Consider the following 17,410-nt stretch of genomic DNA (forward strand, 5'->3'; position numbering starts at 1 on the left):
GTTTGTTCTCTTTCTTAAAATCTTCATTTTTTTTAATATTAAAAATCATTGCAGGGCGGTGGTAGTGATGACCAAGGCCGTGAGGTTGAGAGAGAAGAGAACTATTTACTTGGGGAGCAAGGTATGAGAAGGGTGGTGGTTTAGGCGTCGGTGTCGAACCAGCCGTTGCCGGTGTGCTGTTGCTGGGAATGCGAGGGCGCGGGCGGCGTCTGCTGGAGTTCCTTCAGCCACGAGTACTCGTTGCCGCCGCTCCCCGGTGGTTGTTGGTGGTGCAGTGGCGGCGGGTTGGCGTTGGACGTCGTCGACGTCAAAATGGCCAACGATGAGGAAGAAGACGTTAACGACACCGTGCCGCCAGAAGGAGTGGTCGGCACGCTGTAGGAGGGAAGAGAGGGCGAGGGCGGGATGAGTTGAAGGAGGAGCTCCTGCAGATCGATCCGATCGTCGACAGCGCCGGAGAACAGGGGCGAAGGCGCCGACGCCGCCGATGACGACGACGAAGAGTGCGGGTAGGGAGGCATCGAGTTGTGGTGCTGCTGCTGGTTCTGCGATTGGCGAGACTCGAACGACGGGACCTGCTGCTGCTGCTGTTGCTGATGCTGCTGCTGCTGTTGCTGTTGCTGTTGCTGATGCTGATGCTGATGCTGCTGGTGGTGGGCGAAGGAGGGGTAGTTATTCGCACTGGGCGGCGCGGGTAGCGACTGAGGCGGCGGTGGCGGTGGCGACACGAAGTTGGAGTTGTCGCTGCCCGTCCCTGGCGTGGCGCAAGACGAGGAGGCGGAGGCGGAGGGGGAGGAGCTGGCTGGCGACGACGTGAAGTGTCCAGACGACGTGTTGGTCTGCGGCCTGTTCGCGGTGGAAGGCGCGTGAGCCCACGCGACGGGAGGCGTCCAGTCGAGCGACAAGTCCTCGCCTCGGATGTTCAGCTCAGTGTAGGAGTCCACCACGGTCACGCACCACCGAATCTGCGCAATGGGCGTGAGACACAAAAGAACGAAAGCGATTGAGGTTTGGGGGGGGGCTTACATAGCCGAGTTCGTTGTAGAAGGCCTGATGTCGGCAGGTACATTGGAACACCCGACCATCTTTGCGTCGCATCATGACCTGGAGCGCAAACGGCTCGCTGATCGTTTGCGGGGCGCTCTGGAAGAGTTTGGAGAGCATCTCCTTCTTCGCTTGCTCGTCCACACACGTGACCTTGTTCACATTCCTCCCCAGCAACTCGTTCTGTAGGAGCAAGGAGTCAGCCAAAGGCAGAGAATAGAAACGTGTCGGCGCGTCTGAGCGGGTGGGCGGTAAGGTACCAAGGCGTATCCCGACAGCTCAGCAAACGAGTTATTTACAAAAATGAAGATCGGCGGCGATGAGTCCTCGCCAATGTACTGCGATATGACTCGCAGGGCGTAGAACGGTTTCCTGTTGTGGAGGCCACAGGGTGTAAGCGACGCCAGCAGCAACGTGTGTGAGGGGGGGAGGGGCTGGTACCGTGCGTCGTTGATGACAAACGTAGAGGGCGAGACCGAGTAGTCCAGGAGGAAGGGCATGCGGTTGAGAATCTCGGCCAACGCCGCTGCCGTCAAGGTGGGCTCCGCTGCGGTGGACGCCGACGACGACCCGGAAGACGCCGCCGTGGAGGAAGAGGAGGAGAGGCTGGAGGGCGAAGGGGAGGAGGAGGAGACGACTTGGAGCAGCTGCTGCTCGGTCTTGTCCTGCCGCTTCACCACCTTGTTGAGCTGCTTCCGCATCTCGCGGTTGTGCTGCTTCACCTCGCGCAGCTCCTCGAGCACCAGCGACAAAATTCCCTCCAGCACGTCCTCGCGCTTTCGCTCAGCTGTGTTCGTGTTGGCGCCGCCGCCGCCGGGGCGGAGTAGCGTGGACGACAGGGAGCCCAGCAGCGATTGATTCGAATCGAAGGAGGAGAGCGGCGACGACGAGGAAGAGGAATAGGGCGACGACGGTGGCGACGATGAAGAGGAGGAGGACATGTCGAGGGACATGGCCGCCGCTGATGTCGCAGACAAGGAGGACGAGGAGGAGGAGGAGGCGCCGTGAAGCGAATAGGAGAAGGAGGAGGAAGAGGAGGAGAAGGTCTCGTGCGGCACAGAGGTGGCGAGCGAAGACTCGGCGAGCCCGAAGAAGGAGGAGGAGATGTTGCTGATCCGCTCCGAGTGGGAGTGGTGTTGGAGGTTGGACGCCGCGGTCCGCGACACCGACACCATTGACGACGACGCGGCGGCAGCAGCAGCGGCGGTCGTGGCGGCGGACACCTGGAAGGGGTCGAACGGGTCGAAGGCGAGCGACGGCATGCGTATCTTGAACCCTGTTTTGTGTCAACAACAAGAGCAACGTGATGAGCTATCAACATCAACCGAACGGGAACCATGGTGCTGACAATGATGCCTGGCGCGCCTCAGAGGATACACGCACCCTCTGCGGGTTCGATTCGAGGTCGCTTGGCGGACGGCATTGTGGCGGCTGATTGCCATTCGTTCGTGGCCGGTCGCGTAGTCTTGCGCGTCGTGCCGACATCGGCGTCGTTGGACGAAGCGTCCTCGGCCTCATGAGGCATCAATGGTGCTCGTGCCGACGACGTGCTCTTCGTTCTGTGTCTGCCGCTGCTCTTTTCGTTGTTGTTGTTGTTCGAGTTTGACTTGCGCGGCCGCCCGCGCTTTCGCATCTCGACGTCGGCACAGAGGTGCGCCTTGCCGATGGCGATGCATCGTCGACATGGTCGTGTGCTGGGAACACGCACGCAGGCAAAAGAAGAGAAGAACGCACACGGCCCGCGCAGAAGTCAGCTCTCGTTCCAGGCAGCGGGTGTGATGATTGGGTGAGGGTGTTCACGGGAAGCCTCATGTGCTAGAAAATGAGCGACAACCGGAGATTGTACACAGCAACACCGTGTGATCATAGGTTTTGTGCGTGGTGGCTGACATGTTGCTTCGCTGGTGCTTGGTGTGCGGGGGGGGGGCAAACCTTTCGCACGCGGTGTGTGAGAGCCGGCAGAGGTTGCAGGCGCGACCTATCTGTTGCTTGCTGTTGTTGGCAGTGGCCTGCTCCATCGGGCGCGGGAGTGCGGGCAACAACAGAAGAACGGGGAAGTAAAGGGAATGGGAGGGGCGAGAGGGGTGAGTGGAGAGGAAGCCACGACCGGTGGGCGGGCAGAAGCCGGAGAGGAGAAGAAGAGAAAGAAAAGGGAGCCTAGAAGTGCAATGGAGGCCACAAAAAGGATGGAAAAGCTTGGTTGCCTTGCGCAACTGTGACTCTCCACGGTCTTTTCAAATTATAATTATTTATCTGTTATTTATAATTATTTGTTTTTCTCTAGTCGTTGTCGCGCAAAGAAGCTCGGGTCATGAGGCGTTCGTGAGGTACCTCCTGGTTCAACATGGCGGTGGCTCCTTCGCCGCCGCTTAGCGCCGTTTTTAGCGGGCAGGTGTCTGCACACACACTCTCCCCTCTTCGGGTGTGTGGTTCCTCTCCTCTCGAGAGAAGCCTTGTCTGACAGACCCCGCGGTGTCTTCAACGTGGCGTCTGGCTCCGGGTATTTTGAGCATAATTCAGAAAATTCGAGGAAGCAAAAGGGACCGGGAGAAAAGTCAGGCAAATAGCGAATTTTGGACCAATCGCAAAAAAAGAAAAAGTTGCTGGCCAATGGCAGAATAGTGCGCAGGATCCAATCATCTGGATAGTCAGCTATTTCGCCGAGAGCCTGGAGATGGCATTACCCCATTGGGGGTAAATCGGTCCATGGAAGTTGGGCCTTCTGGGACGGCTACCAGGGCTTGAGGGTGCCCAGTCGGGGCAGACCGCCCGCACCACCAGCACCGCCCCGCGCTCCCGGTGGTGCCGCGGCTGACGGGCGGTGCTGCTCGAGGCCGCCCGGCGAAGACGACGAAGAGAGCGCCTTCTTGCCAAAGTCCGGGAGCCAAGGCTGTTGTTGTTGTGCGTCGAGCGGTCCTCCTCGCTGGCCGCCAGAGCTCCCCGCGTAGACGAGGCCGCCGCCGACGCCGTCCTTGAGGAGCCACGCGAAGTCGCCGGTGCCCACGGGCGGCGAGGGGATCGGCGCCGCGAAGTTGGAGAGCAGCTCGCCCAGGTCGTACGATCGATCGCCCAGCTTGCGCTTGCCTGTCACCTGGGCGCCACCCGCCCTGACCGCCGCCGCGGGGTCCTTGCTGTGCGCGTCGCCGCCGTTGGTCGTCGTGGAGGTCGTGGCGACCGGGGCGCCGGGCTGCTGCTGGCTCGGAGCCAATCGGTTGTTGGGCGGCAGGGAGGCGCGCAGCGTGGCCAGCGGCAGAGGGCCGCTGCTCGCCATGTTGGAGTAGGCGGACCACCACTTGGGCAGCCCGGGCAGCCAGGTCATGGGCGCTTCGGCCGAGGCGGGCGCCTCTTCGATCCCCTCGATGACCGTCACCGTCCATCGTATCTTTGGGGAAGGGGAAGGGGGGGAGAGAGAGTCAGTACGTGCAAGTCATCGCCGAGAGGGAGCGGGTCGGGCGTACCACTCCGTTTTCGGAGAAGAAGAGTTGGATGCGTGAAGAGAGTCTGATCATCTTTCCATCCTTGGGTACGCATAGAGGCGAGAGAGGGACAATGTCGCTGATCAGGGAGCTGGTCCTGGAGTGTGCGTCGCGTTGACCGCAGAAATGCGTTAATTGTCGGGCCGAGCCATTGTATCAAAAATATATCATAATAGAATAGGCGCTTGGTGAGCAGTGCACCTGTTGTACAGGACGGGGAGGAACTGCTTCTTGATCTTCTCGTCGGGCACGATGATCTTCGACAGCGGACATCCGAGCAGCTCGTGCTGGAAACACCAACGACAATGAAGTGTCAGCTCAGCTGCATGGGCGAAAGGCGATAATTCAGGCCAGCTGCCACGTACTAAGGAGTAGTTGATGAGCTGGCAGAACGGCGGGTTGGCGGCGATGACCATGGGCGGGTTGCTCTCCTCGCCCACAGCCGAGTCCATCGTCCGCACGGCCAAAAACGGTTTGCTGAAGTCGTGGCACCGCAAAGGTCAGTGGCCGTGGACTATCGTGCGTGCGTGCGTGCGTGCGTGCGGTGTGTGTGTGTGTCGTACTTGAGGTCGGTCACAACAAAGGGAACGTCGCTCGATGCCAGGTTATAGGAGGAAAGGAAGGGGAAGCTGGAAAGGATCTCTACGCGGGAGGTGGCGAGCGAAGGCGGTAGAGGCGGAACGCCCGTGAAAGACGTTGTAGTCGTAGTCGATGATGACGAGGATAATGAGGATGAGGATGAGGATGAGGATGACGAAGAAGATAGAGACGGCGAAGAAGTGGAACCAGACGAAGAAGCAAAGGAGTTGGAGGGAGATGACGTGGCGCAGGGAGACCGAGGCGAGGAGAAGGAGGGCTGTTTGGGCGCCGGCTGGCTGTACGGCGTCGTGCCTGAGGAGAGGGCGGCTAATCGGTCCTCGAGCTCTCGTCGCTCCTTGTCCATGCGATGCTGTGTCTCCTGCAGCTGGCCGATGTCGTTCTTGAGCTTCTTCACCGTCCGTCGGAACTCGTCCTTCATGCTGGTGTTGGTCTGCTTCAGGTCCTTGACCTCCTCGACCAGGAACGAGAGCAGCGACTCGAGGTAGGGATTCGAGTTGGCCTTGCCCAGGTGGTCCGCCGCCGCCGCTGCCCCCTTGCCAAGCATCGGCGCCTCGACGTCCTTCAGGCCTCGCGAGAGCTTGCCGGCCTCGCCCATGGGCGTCGCGCCGGCGCTCGTGGCCAGCGGTAACCGCAGGGGCGGAGGGAAGTTGGGAAGGAACGGACGAGCGGTGGCTGCAGTTGCCAGCGGGGTCTGCCGAGGCTGAGCGCCGGTGCCGGATGGTGATGGCGACGAGGTGGTGGAGGAAGAAGAGGCGGCGGAGGCGGAAGAGGCGAATGTGCTGTTGAACGGCGGGAGGGGGAACTTGGGCATCGGCAGCGGCAGCGGGTGGTCGGAGGAGGAGAGCGGCGGCAGGGAGATGGCCACCTTGGCGAGCGGGGTGAAGGCGGAGGCGAGGTTGGGGAAGCGCGCCGGCGGGACGGACGTCTGCCGAAGTGGTCGAAGCGTCGGCTGCGCAGGCGACTGCGCGGTGTGTGCAGCTGGTGGTTGATGCGGCTGAGTAGCAGTAGCGGCAGGCTCCTGCTTTGTCGCTGTTGCTGCTGTTGATGATGATGATGATGTTGAAGTGGGACCAGCTGTCGTGCCTGATCCAGTTCCTGGCGCGCTGTCGGTGGGAGCCGCTCCTGACACCGACGCCGGCCCTGAAGAAGAAGAAAAAGAACAAGAAAGAGAGTGAGCGTAAGTGCCAAAGTTGGCAACGGGCACGAGCAGAGAACGAAGAACGAAGGGAGCGGGCGGCGAGTGAGTACCGTCCAGCCGAGCCTTCTTGATGCTGATGGTGGTTAGCCCGTTCTCGAGCGACTTTGACTTGCCGCCCTTGGGCCGACCGGGCCGCTTGCGCTCGATGTCCACGCAGTCCTCATCTTTGCCCAACGTCGTACAACGCCGGCAAGGGCGTTGTCTGTCGGTGATTGGGCGTTATACGAGGGTCCCCACCGAAATCGCATCACATCAGATTGTGGCGATTGTGATTATGGACCCAGTTCCGCAGCATGGCGCAATTGCGGCAAGATGATGAATCGAAATTGAAGAAGGTGATGATGGCAACGATTTCATACCCATCACAAGCTGTATGGGCGATCCGACACGGCCCACACGCGCCACGAGATTTGTTCATCGCGATGCTACGACGTGTATTGTGCGATTTGCCACGCAAACGGGTGCAAGCACTCTCGGCCACGACTGACAACAGTTGGGGTTGAGAGAGCACAACGCGTTGGCCTGCGGCGAGGAAACCGTCCGTGCCGCTTCTCCCGGATTGGCGGAGGGAAAAATCGAAACCGGGATTTTAGTCCGCTTTTCTCTTGCGCTGCCGGGAAAAAAGCAGACTGCTGCCTGAAATTGTTCCACCCGCCCGAAAACTGCTTTGCCTATTCTGCGCCCGCACCCAAGGCGACGAGCGGTGGTCACTGTTCGTGTGGCGGAGGACTGTTGAGAAAGCTTCTCCTTTGTCTCCCTCTTCTCGGCCTTCATCCGGGCGTTTTGGGCGAACCGACTGCGCCTCGCCTCGCCTGGGAAAGTTTCCGCCGCGGAGTACTCGGAGGATTGATATCTAATTGTTGTCGACCCCTGGGCGGAAGATTGCGCGGATGCGTTCGTACGATTCTCGCGCGATTACATCTGCAGCGTCCGCCAACCGCATTATTCCGCCCTTTCCCGCCGCTGACACAGAGAGATAGCCCCCAGACCACACTTTTTCACCATCTCCAGCTGAAAGAACAAAACACACCTTAGGTGCCCCCTGGCAAGAACAATCAGTGGAAGAAACCACATCTAGGCACGGATTGGGGAAGAAAAGAAGGCGCATCAGTCGGGAAGAAGAAAAGCAAGGAAGGATTGTTACGACAAAAGTGCGAGAAAACGACGTCGGTCATAATGCAAACAGAGCAGCCTCCAGCTGGAGATGGGCCGGCAGCATCGGCTGGAGGCCCTAATCGTCCCTACAAGCGACCCGCATGCAACTCCTGTCGGGTGGCGCACGTTGCTTGCGAGAAGTACCTTCCCTTCTTCATAATCTCTCACAATAGCAATTCGTATTTGGAGCGGCCTTAGATTAACGATTTTCCATCATCTGCCGACGTGAATTTATCTGGTAGTGCTAGGCCATGCCATCGATGCAATCTTCTGGGAAAGGGGGAGGTATGCCAAGATGCAAATGTGAAGAAGAGGGGGCGGCCCAGAAAGAGCGCTGCGCCAGGAACCCCCAAAGGCTCTAAAACGGACGAAGACCCCTCCCCTTGCTCCAAACGAGCCCGCACAGGTACTCCCCCCTTCAATTTCTCTCCTCCCGATAACTGCTTTTGATTTGTTTGATTTGTGGGAGCTTCGTCGTGTCTCGCACGTGAACGCTTTTTGGAAATTATATTGGTTTTCCTATCTCAACACTATTGGCCGGGAGAGGGTGAGGTTGATGATGTTTCTGACGCGTCAGTTGTTTCGTTTCTAGGCTCGGAACCGAAGCACGCGCTGCCTGCCGTACTGCCTCGGCCGACTGCGGCTGCCACAACCACGCCGGGCACCACCTCGCCGAACGATTCTGCGATCGGTCACCACTCGCCGCCACCGAGCGCTGCAGCTCCATCCGAGATCCCTCGTCTCCCTCCACCCTCTTCCCTTCTTCGACTCGGGCAGCAGCCCGACTTCCCCTCCACCCTCTCTTCGACCGCTCTTCCGCCGCTCCCTCCTCTTTCCGCCGCTCCCGCCGCTCCTTTCCTCTACCCCTCCTTCATCATCTCCCTCTTCCAGAACGCTGCCGGCATCACTCCACTCGGAACCTCAACCTCTCCACCACCGCAGCCGCAGCAGGTGCAGCAGGCCTTGGCCGCGGCTTCGCTTCCCCGAACGACCGCCGCTCCCGCAGCAGCAGCAGCGCCATTACCGACCACCACTCCGACTGCGTCACCGCCGCAATCCACCACGCCATCCACGACCCCGCCCACGTCCTCCTCAGCATCGGCATCAGCGGCGGCGGCTGCGCATCCCAACGGTGGGTTCACGGAGGCCAACCTGATGCACATCCTCGACTCGATCAAGGAGATCCGAGAAACGAACGAACAGCTGAGGAAGGAGATGACCGAGATCAAGAGCGAGAACGCCCTCCTGAAGCGGGAGAAGGAGGAGCTGCGCGCCAAGCTGCAGGAGCACTTGGCGCTCAAGCACTGACGCGCGTCGAACACGCTTCTGTTACACATAATGCACACACACCACATAATGCACACACACCCTTCCCGCCAAACTCCATGGCTTCCTTCTTCCACGAGCCTCGCGAGGTGGCTTCGTCAGCTTATTGGGCGTGGTCGGTGAAGAAGTTGAAGAGTACCACCAATTTGCCAGGCGGTGATCTGGGCAAGAAAGGAAAGGACCCGAAAAAGCCCGGCAGTTCTCGTCACGCAACCATCACCCACCATCATCCGGTTCAGCGTGGGCCTTATTCGGCGTGCTGTCTTGTTCTTGTGGTTGTTGGGAGATGTCGGGTGCGGCCACCGAGGTGGGCACCCACGCTGCGGGCGTGGAATCGATAATGTCGTTGGAGTTGGGTGGATTCTCGCCTCCTGCTCTCGCCTGCTTTGCCTGTCGCGAAGCCCACACCGCCTGCAGCAAGTACGCCACCACCACCTCATTTCAAGAAGCTGTTATTTCCTCATTCAAATCTGAGTCTCATGTTTGATGGTTGAAATGGAAGGGAAAGGCCGTGCAAGCGATGCGCATCGCTCGGGAAGGCCTGCTACGACCCCGAGAAGAAGAAGCGAGGGCGGCCAAAGAAGATTGAACAACAACTCAGGCAACAGCACCAACACCAACACCACCAGCATCAACAGCGAGAGCACCATGGTGCCCAACCTCTTCCACCCCACAAAAAGGCGCGAACCAGCGGCGGCACAGAGCTTCTGCCCCCGCTGTTGCCCACGCAGTCTGGCAGCGACGGGTTCCTCGTCGGCGTGGCCACGACCACCTCCACGTCGACGTCACCGACGCCGCTCCTCCCGCATTTCTTCGGCAACGGCAGTGGCTGGCAGTCGGCAGCTGCCGCAGGCCCAGACGTCGAGGCCCGGCCCAGGCACGCGACGACCGCTCCGCCCGCCGACGGGCGACACGCCGGCGATCATCAGGGCGTCGCTGAAGCGCCGGCCGACACCACGCGCACCGGCCGACACCACCGGCCGACCACAGCGAGGAGGGACACCGCCGCCGCCAACAGCAGCGGCGTCGGCGTCGGCGGTGGCAGGGTCGAGGGCCTGTCGGGGAGCCTGCTGTGCCTGCTGGTGGACCACATGAAGGACCTGAAGAGGGAGGTGCGCGAGACCAAGCGGCGCCAGGACGGCATCGAGGACCTGCTGCGCGACCTCTCGTCCAAGGTCGCCGCCATCCCGTCGCTGGTCGCCGCCGCCGTCGCGTCGCAGTCGGCTACCACCTCCTCCTCTTCTTCTTCATCGTCTTCTTCATCGCCACTCGAGGACTACGACGCGGCGCTGCTCTCCCCGTCGGTGCCGGTGCTGGACTGCACGGCTGCTGTGCGCCGCGCGCTACAGCTCAGCGATGGCACCGCCGGCGGCTACGCGGCGCCGTCGTTCACGCTGCTGCCGGGCCTGGCCGTGGTGCCCCCGCGACAGCAGATCGCCGCGCTCTTCCCCTTCCTCGACGAGTACAACCTGGGCACCTGCGACCGACCCTTCGTTTGCGACAACCCAGAGTGCGTGTGCGCGTGTGTTGTGTGTCGCGTGTGCGCGTGTGTGCGCATTGTTTGGCTAACGGTGGCTTTCCCCCCAGGAAGCCCGTCGTGGTGCTGCGCTGCATATCCCAGACCTCGCCGGGCGAAGAGGGCACCGCGCCTATCATCATCTACATCAACGACCCCTTCTGCTCGCTGATGGGCTTCACCAGGGTACCCACCCGCGCGCTCTATTATGGTCGGCGCCTGGTCGGTCTTGTCAGCCCCTGCCAACCTTGCGCACACGTGTACCACCCGCATACGCGCAGAACGAGCTGGTGGGTTCGCCCATCACCAAGCTGGCCATGCCGGATTTCGCCTTCAAAGACGAAGTAGCGAAGCGCTTCCTCTCACCGTACGCATCGCTTACCCCCCCCCTTCCCTCCCTCCCGTTGCGCGGTGTGTTGTGTGGCTACACCACAAGACTGGGGTGGTGGGTGGTGGTGATTTAACGACAACGCGCGCCTGCAGGCCCGGTACGCTGATCGGCGACGTGTTCTCGGTGTCGATGCTGGTCATGAAGCGGAACGGCATGCCGGCTCGCGCGCACAACCGCTTACAGTACTTCTACAACGGCATGCGCCGGGTATACGCCCTCTTCATCATCACCATCATCTTCTTCTTTGTCTTCTTCTTTCCACGCGCCTTTGTGGCCGCACTGCCTGACCTCACCACGCAACACCGATCGATGATGCAGCAACGGTGGCTTTTCTCGGTCACGGATGGCCTGGACGAGAGCAACGTCCCCTTCGCTCCCTCCAACCTCATGACGCCCGCCATTTCTTATCGCTCGGGTTCGCCTCCTCCCCTCTCGCTCTCGCTCTGGCGTGCGGTACGCCTCGTAAGTGCCCAATTCAGGCGCGCTCACTATGTGTGCTGCGCATGCACGCGTTTGTGCAGAGCTTCAATGGGAGCAGCAGGCGCAGGTGCTCGAACAGGAGTCCATGGCCGCCTTCCGCCACGGCCTCCCCGCTCGAAGCGCACCAACAGGACCGAACTTCTGCGGCCAACAGCAACCGACCACAGATGCCGACAGGTGGGGTGGCGACTTTGGAGGAAATGGCGCGTACGACGCGGCCCAGCACGGCGCCCCGTACTTTGCCTACGGCCCGACCGAGACACCGACCACCACTACGCCCTCGTCGGGCGACGGCCCATCGCCGGGCGCACAGGCGCAGCAGGAGCCGTTCGAAGAAGAAGAGGACAGCATCGGCGATCTGCTGGCCAGCATGGGCGGACCCTCGCCGTCGCCCTTAGGGTTCCCGGCCTCCCCCTACTCCACCTTCTCCTCCTTCTACTGACGCCCACGCCTAGCACCGCCACCTCTGTACATAGTCGTTGATAATATGAGGAGGATCTGTTTGAACTCGAAGAACGTTCACCATCAATCACGCAATGCGAGGAGCGTGGGGGGCGGGGGCGGTTTCAGGTGTTTTCGGGGTAGAGGCAGTGGCTCTTCCTGAAGCGCGCGTAGTCGACGTCCTTGCCCAGCCGCACCACCGACGGATCGGACGCGGTCGACTCGTGGGGTCCCACGGGCACCGGGAACGCCTTGCCGTAGATGTGCACGCTCAGCTTGCTGCTCTCGCACACGCATTGTCACCGCACACACATTAGACTTGGTGACCACCGCACACGCACACGCGCGTGTGTGTGTGATGTGTGGCACGGTACCTTCGCATGCGACCGCCAACGCGCAGCTTTTCGTCGAAGAAGGCGAGAAGCTTGGCGCGGGTGACGTCCTCCTTGAGGATGTTCATGGTGAGCTCGGCGCGGTCGAAGATGTACGCGTGGGTCGTGATCTCGTTCCAGAATCTCCGCGTCTCCTGGCCCAGGGTCTTGTCCTTCTCCTCCATCTTCGAGATGACCGCGTTCAAGTTGTTGGTCCAGTCCTCCTCCGGCATCGTTTCAATGAGAGTCTGTGACCACCCATCACACCGTAAGTGAGAATACTTGTGTATGTGCGGTGTGCGTGTGTGCGGTGTGCGTGTGTGTGTGGTGTGTGTGTATGTGTGTGTGTGTGTGTGTGGCGTGTGCGCACCCTCAGCTGGACCAGGAACTCCTCGATCCTGTCGTCCATGTAGGCCGGGTCCTTGACGGAGGACTGGATGATGACACGGAAGCCCATCACACCGTACACGTTCCTCACGCCGGACCACACGATGTAGCCTACACCCATGGTGATCGCCAACCACCAAAAGGCGTCAGTCACACAGTCAGTGAGCCAGCGCGATCAGTGGTGGGTGCGAGAAGGCACTCATACCGAGCTGCTGTTTCGTGCGCAGAGTGTCGAAGGCGGGCTCGCGGGCGATCTGGGAGAGCATCTCGAGATAGGTCGCGCGGTGCAGCTCCTCCAGTCCAATCTGGACGCAGCAAGAGATAAGACAAGACAAGACCAGAGCATCAGCGTCAGCGCGCGACCGATGCGGCTTTGGCGCCTCCCCCTCCCACCCAGCTGGTTGATGACGCACCTGGTAGTACTGGTAAATGGCAGAGTTGACATTTTCGGGGTTATACTCGGCCTTCTCGAGCACGTACGACTTGCCGTCCTCCAGGCGCACCACCCTGCGCTCGGGGATGCGCGAGGCCGAGAGCGGCAGCGCGCCGGTGGCCTTGGCCAGGCCCTCGGCCAGCTGGACGGCCTCCTCCTTTCGCACGTTGCCGGCGATGAGGAACTCCAGGTAGGCCTCCCGCATCACCAGACCGCAGAAGGCCTGCATGTCGTCCCTGGTGACCTCTGTAGCGGTCGCGACACCAATGTTGTCAGGCCCGCCCAGGGGGAGGGGTGGTGGTGGTGGATGGTGGGGCAACACATACGCTCGAGGGCCCGGATCTTTTCGGGGAAGTCCCAGTTTTGGGCCAGCAGAAGCATCTCCAGCTCGTGCCTCGAGTGATCCCACGGCTGATTCATGATGTAGTTGCGGTACTCACGCCCCAGCTGCCGATGCCCCAGGAATGTGTGTATGATGAGTATGTGTGAGTCGTGTGGCGATGATCGGGGAGTGAACCACCACCATCTGGTGGAGGCGTGATGGCTGCCTACCTTCTCCTTGAAGATATCGAAGCGGTCCTGCCTGATCTCCAGGGTGCGCATCTTGTCGACGATCTTTTCCGCGAGGAGCGGCAGCTTCTGGTTGTAGCCGTTCACACGCAGCTGCACCATACCTCGCGATTCAGGAGTTTGTTTGCTTGGGGGGGAAGGGAGTCTACGGCGAGAAGAGTGCGCACAGCGTACCGTGAGTCCCCTGGTCGTGGAGGCCAGCGCAAACTTGAGCCCAGCGATTTGCGCCAGATACGAGTACTCATTGAGCGCGTCCTGGTGCGGATCGATCATCGTGTGGGCGTGATCATATGTCAGGCCTCGCACACGCTTTGAGAACGAAACACGCGAGGTGGGAGCCGCAATAAGGGGGTAAGTACCTCGAGAAGCTCGACAAAGAGGTAGCTCATGACCGAATGCGCCGGCGAATCGTAGGCCACGGGCGAAACCACCGCCAGCCTGCAAGCGAAATAAGAAATTTAATTAAATGAAAGCAACAGATAAAAATAAAACCAGAAACAACTTACCTGCACTCCATCTTGGGCACGTTGAAGCGGTCGTCCTGCTTGAACCACAGCTCCATCATGTCATTGCCGATCAGCTTGACCGGGACCGTGGGCGCCTGCCCGAAGAACGTTGATATTTTCATAGAAGGTCAGCATGTGGATCGCGGCAAAGAGGCCCAATGGGTGAGGCTGACGAACCTCGGCCTCTCGCGGCTTCAAGTCAAAGTCGGTTGGGACGAACTCGTTCACGGGCGGGAGATGCAAGTCGGGGCAGGGCTGCACCTGGGTCCACTGCAAAGGCCACACGAGGAGAGGGGCGAGAGGTTAGCGCCGCACGAGACCCAGCGCCAATTTAGCGAAGCTGAGACGAGACGCACCTTGGAGAGGAGCTCGGGCGCGAGGGGCTCCCTGGAGAATTCGGTTCCGTACCACTCCTCCTTCTCGTTCGCCACGCCAGCGAAATCCTTGGAGACCAGGTGGATTCTGTTGGGCCATTAAAACATTCCAGGATGTGTGCGATGAGTGCACTTGGTTCCAGCGGCGGCGCAGGCGCAGGCGCACGCACACGCACACGCACACGCACAGAGACACGTACCGCATGTTCGACGGGTTGAGGAGGTTCAACAAGCTGCTAATGAGCTCGGGATCATATTGCTCCAGGAGGTAAGGGCCGGCAATGGCGTGATGGGGCGGGTAGAGCTGCATCTGCTCGCCCAGCCTGCTCACATAGGTAAACGGTTCCTGTGTGGAACAAGCAGAAAAGAAAAGCAAAGAAAAGGAAAAATGTCAACCGCTGATCGTGTGGTGCGTAACGGTGGCGTGCGGGGAGGCGAGGAGAGCGTACGTCCTTCTCCTTGAAACGGAAGTCCGTCGCGTCGACCTGCTGAATCTCTCTGAAGATCCACTCCTGCATCTTGGCGTCCTTGAGCATTTGGATGTACTCGAACAGGAGCTGCACCACCTCCTCGTAGCGACCTACAAGCGGAAATAAATAATGAATGAATGAGTGTGAGAAGGGCGAAATGGTGTGAGGTTAACAGAGAAGCGGTGGAGGACCCACCTGCGGCCTGGTCCGTGAGCTTGATGGAGATCTTGAAGAGCTCAAAATCGGCGGCGCTGCGGGAGGAGCCGGCGGAAAGCTCGTTGGCGAGACCCCTCTTCTTGAGGAGGGAGAGCAGGGATCCCTGCGACTCGTGCCCGATGAGGTGGGAGAGGTAGTGCGTGGGCTTCTTGAGATAGTGCTCGTCAGTCGCGGGAAACGGGAATATGATGCCCAAGTTGCGCAGGTCCTTGACCGGCACGATCTTGAACAGTTGGCCCTGATTGAATGCAATGTGCCGATGACACACAATGTCAGCCTGGTTCATGCGCGCGACGTGGTGCGGCAAGTTGGTGACTTCCAGGAAAGCGTACCAGCTCCTGCTGACGGAAAGGAATAACTTCCCGGTTGGTGAGATCATAGGCCCTGCCGGTATCCTTGACCTGGGTAAAACGGGACACCACCCACTGTTCCAGCACGTCCAGAGGCTCTGATACGCACAGGGCAACACCACACACACACACACAACGATCAGCCAGCGGTTGGAGCGTGGCAACTGAGTGGTATGCAACGCTCGGGAGGGGAGCCTGCCTCTGCCGAGGACCACGAGCTTCATCACGTTGGATGAGTAGTACTTGCTGTGGAACTCGAGAAGCGCTTTCCTGCATGTGTGCGTGCGTGAGGGTGTTAGAAGTGAAGCGTGGGTCGTGGGGGCGAGAAGAAGGCGGCCAGCGCAGATGCACCACGTGCCTGATGTCCAAGTTGTTCGCCTTGGGCCTCTCGAACAGCGTGGCAAGGTTACCGGTGCCAAACTTGTGGAACGGGTGTGCCGGGTTGGCTGCCAAGAACGAGCACTCCTTGCATTAGTGATGACCTCATTATGACCCGGGTTGGCGCGCCGGTCTGGAGTGGCACAATACCTGTTGACTTGAGCAGCTGGTACAGACGCCATTCATCCGATTGCAGGTTCTTGGCGTTCTCTGTTTGAAGGAGAAGAAGAGGAAGAGGAAGACAAAACACGGCAAGGTGAACACGGTGAAGTGCACGCATAGCCGCGTGAGTTGCGGCATTCCGTACCAGATTCAACTGCGTTGAGCTCTCTCTCCGTGGCGCTCTCTGTGAACAAAGGAGCAATGAAGAACTGCGCAAACCTAGAGGAGGACGCCGTGTCACAAGGTTAGCTGTTCGTGTCTTGGAGGAGCAGTGTGGTGGAGGTCTTACATGTCGAGTGCCTCCTCCAGATAGGGGTGAGCCACGTCGAAGAAATAATTGGTGGTCTGTCGCATTACAACAGTTCAAGAGAGAGCTGGTCAGTCAAAGAACGTTCAGGATCTGGGATATGACTGTGGATACCTCGGTCGACGTGTAGGCGTTGGACGAGCCGCCGTGAGACGAAAGAAAACTCGAATAGGCGTTCTCATCGGGGTGCTTGGCCGTGCCCAAGAACAGCATGTGCTCTGGTGGAGTGGCCAACCATCAGCCTCAGCCACAGAGCAGTAGGTGGCAGATGCAGCTCACTCTGTAGAGTGCACGCAGTGCGGTGGAGTGAAGGGCGGACACCGTACCACAAAAGTGGGCAAGACCGGGGAACTCCTCGGGGTCTTGGAAATGGCCCACCAGCACGTCCATTCCCGCTGCCGCCTAGAGCACAACCTCGTTGTGAGCGTGTGCGTGTGGACACCACACAGTGAACAGTGTTAAAGAGTGAGCCTTACCTTATCCGTGGTCGGATCAGACACGAGCAGCACCTGGCGAGCACGAAACGAGCACGGGAGTGATGATGGTGGTTAGAGCACACTCCGTGCGCGCTGTATCACCATAACACAGGGCATATTTCGGGCACATAGATGTGGTGGAGGTCTTGCAAGACACTCACCACCGCGCGCGTTGGGTTGTCGGGGAGGGGAGCGGACCTGGAGCTTATTGGGCAGGATGATACCGCGGTAGTGCCTGTCGTCGCTTTCCGACTTGATGGGCGTGTAGTACTCCATCTTCAGAGCTGGATTAATAATTGGCACGAATTGAAAAGGGCAGGCGGGCTGCTGAGCACAATGGAATGAAGCACAACAAGCCGCTTGCAGTTGATGGATGGAGTGAGGTTCAGCGAGTAGTGGGAATTGATGGGATGAAGTGATGGAGATTAAGAAAAGGAGAAGGAGGAGGGTCAAGGTGAGGGTGCGGCAACCAATGGTTGACCGGAGAAGGGAGAAGCAAGTTGATGCACGTCCTACACAAACTGTAGCACGAGGGTAAAGAATCTTTTCCTTCGTTGCTCTTTGTAGCCCTCCTGCAACGTGCAACATTTGTGCGCATTTTTCTTGTTCGCCAAACTGCGCCCTCAGGAGGTCTGGGCAAGCACACAACACAAATTTCAGTGCATACAGCATGGTACACCATCCTGAATGTGGCTCTCCCCAGTTTCTCTTTCTAAGAACAAAAGGGATTATGTGATGTAGGTTGGGCTGAAGGTGAAGGAGGTCACAGCAGGTGTATTTGGA

General features: G+C 59.7%; 5 protein-coding genes across 5 annotated transcripts; 2 read left to right on the forward strand and 3 right to left on the reverse strand.

The window, feature by feature from the left end:
• Positions 1-140: 140 nt before the first annotated feature.
• ACA1_074070 (uncharacterized protein) lies at positions 141-3,062 on the reverse strand (the record flags this gene model as incomplete). The annotated part of the gene is made up of 7 exons (XM_004357996.1): positions 141-965; positions 1,027-1,227; positions 1,305-1,416; positions 1,486-1,775; positions 1,812-2,320; positions 2,428-2,738; positions 2,977-3,062. The coding sequence occupies 7 exons, from the start codon at positions 3,060-3,062 to the stop codon at positions 141-143; spliced, it is 2,334 nt and encodes a 777-aa protein (XP_004358053.1).
• A 713-nt stretch (positions 3,063-3,775) lies between these two features.
• ACA1_074080 (uncharacterized protein) lies at positions 3,776-6,566 on the reverse strand (the record flags this gene model as incomplete). Its single annotated transcript, XM_004357997.1, has 8 exons — positions 3,776-4,426; positions 4,503-4,617; positions 4,722-4,807; positions 4,886-4,997; positions 5,084-5,162; positions 5,307-6,260; positions 6,369-6,477; positions 6,501-6,566. The coding sequence occupies 8 exons, from the start codon at positions 6,564-6,566 to the stop codon at positions 3,776-3,778; spliced, it is 2,172 nt and encodes a 723-aa protein (XP_004358054.1).
• A 956-nt stretch (positions 6,567-7,522) lies between these two features.
• On the forward strand, positions 7,523-8,781 carry ACA1_074090 (AT hook motif domain containing protein; the record flags this gene model as incomplete). The annotated part of the gene is made up of 3 exons (XM_004357998.1): positions 7,523-7,613; positions 7,769-7,879; positions 8,066-8,781. The coding sequence occupies 3 exons, from the start codon at positions 7,523-7,525 to the stop codon at positions 8,779-8,781; spliced, it is 918 nt and encodes a 305-aa protein (XP_004358055.1).
• A 304-nt stretch (positions 8,782-9,085) lies between these two features.
• Positions 9,086-11,628, forward strand: ACA1_074100 (fungal Zn(2)-Cys(6) binuclear cluster domain containing protein; the record flags this gene model as incomplete). The annotated part of the gene is made up of 7 exons (XM_004357999.1): positions 9,086-9,219; positions 9,302-10,309; positions 10,387-10,501; positions 10,597-10,682; positions 10,799-10,913; positions 11,025-11,121; positions 11,228-11,628. The coding sequence occupies 7 exons, from the start codon at positions 9,086-9,088 to the stop codon at positions 11,626-11,628; spliced, it is 1,956 nt and encodes a 651-aa protein (XP_004358056.1).
• Positions 11,629-11,752: 124 nt separating this feature from the next.
• On the reverse strand, positions 11,753-16,903 carry ACA1_074110 (peptidase; the record flags this gene model as incomplete). The annotated part of the gene is made up of 24 exons (XM_004358000.1): positions 11,753-11,906; positions 12,002-12,246; positions 12,369-12,496; positions 12,591-12,690; positions 12,799-13,064; positions 13,145-13,265; positions 13,371-13,481; positions 13,563-13,643; positions 13,748-13,826; positions 13,895-13,989; positions 14,072-14,164; positions 14,251-14,356; positions 14,469-14,614; positions 14,718-14,848; positions 14,934-15,192; positions 15,287-15,355; positions 15,470-15,574; positions 15,656-15,750; positions 15,833-15,892; positions 15,990-16,053; positions 16,236-16,369; positions 16,478-16,553; positions 16,628-16,660; positions 16,826-16,903. 24 exons carry the CDS (start codon positions 16,901-16,903, stop codon positions 11,753-11,755), a joined length of 2,829 nt encoding a protein of 942 aa, XP_004358057.1.
• Between the last annotated feature and the right edge of the window lie 507 nt (positions 16,904-17,410).

Source organism: Acanthamoeba castellanii (assembly GCF_000313135.1).
Source record: "Acanthamoeba castellanii str. Neff unplaced genomic scaffold scf7180000084605, whole genome shotgun sequence".
NCBI lineage: Eukaryota > Discosea > Longamoebia > Acanthamoebidae > Acanthamoeba > Acanthamoeba castellanii.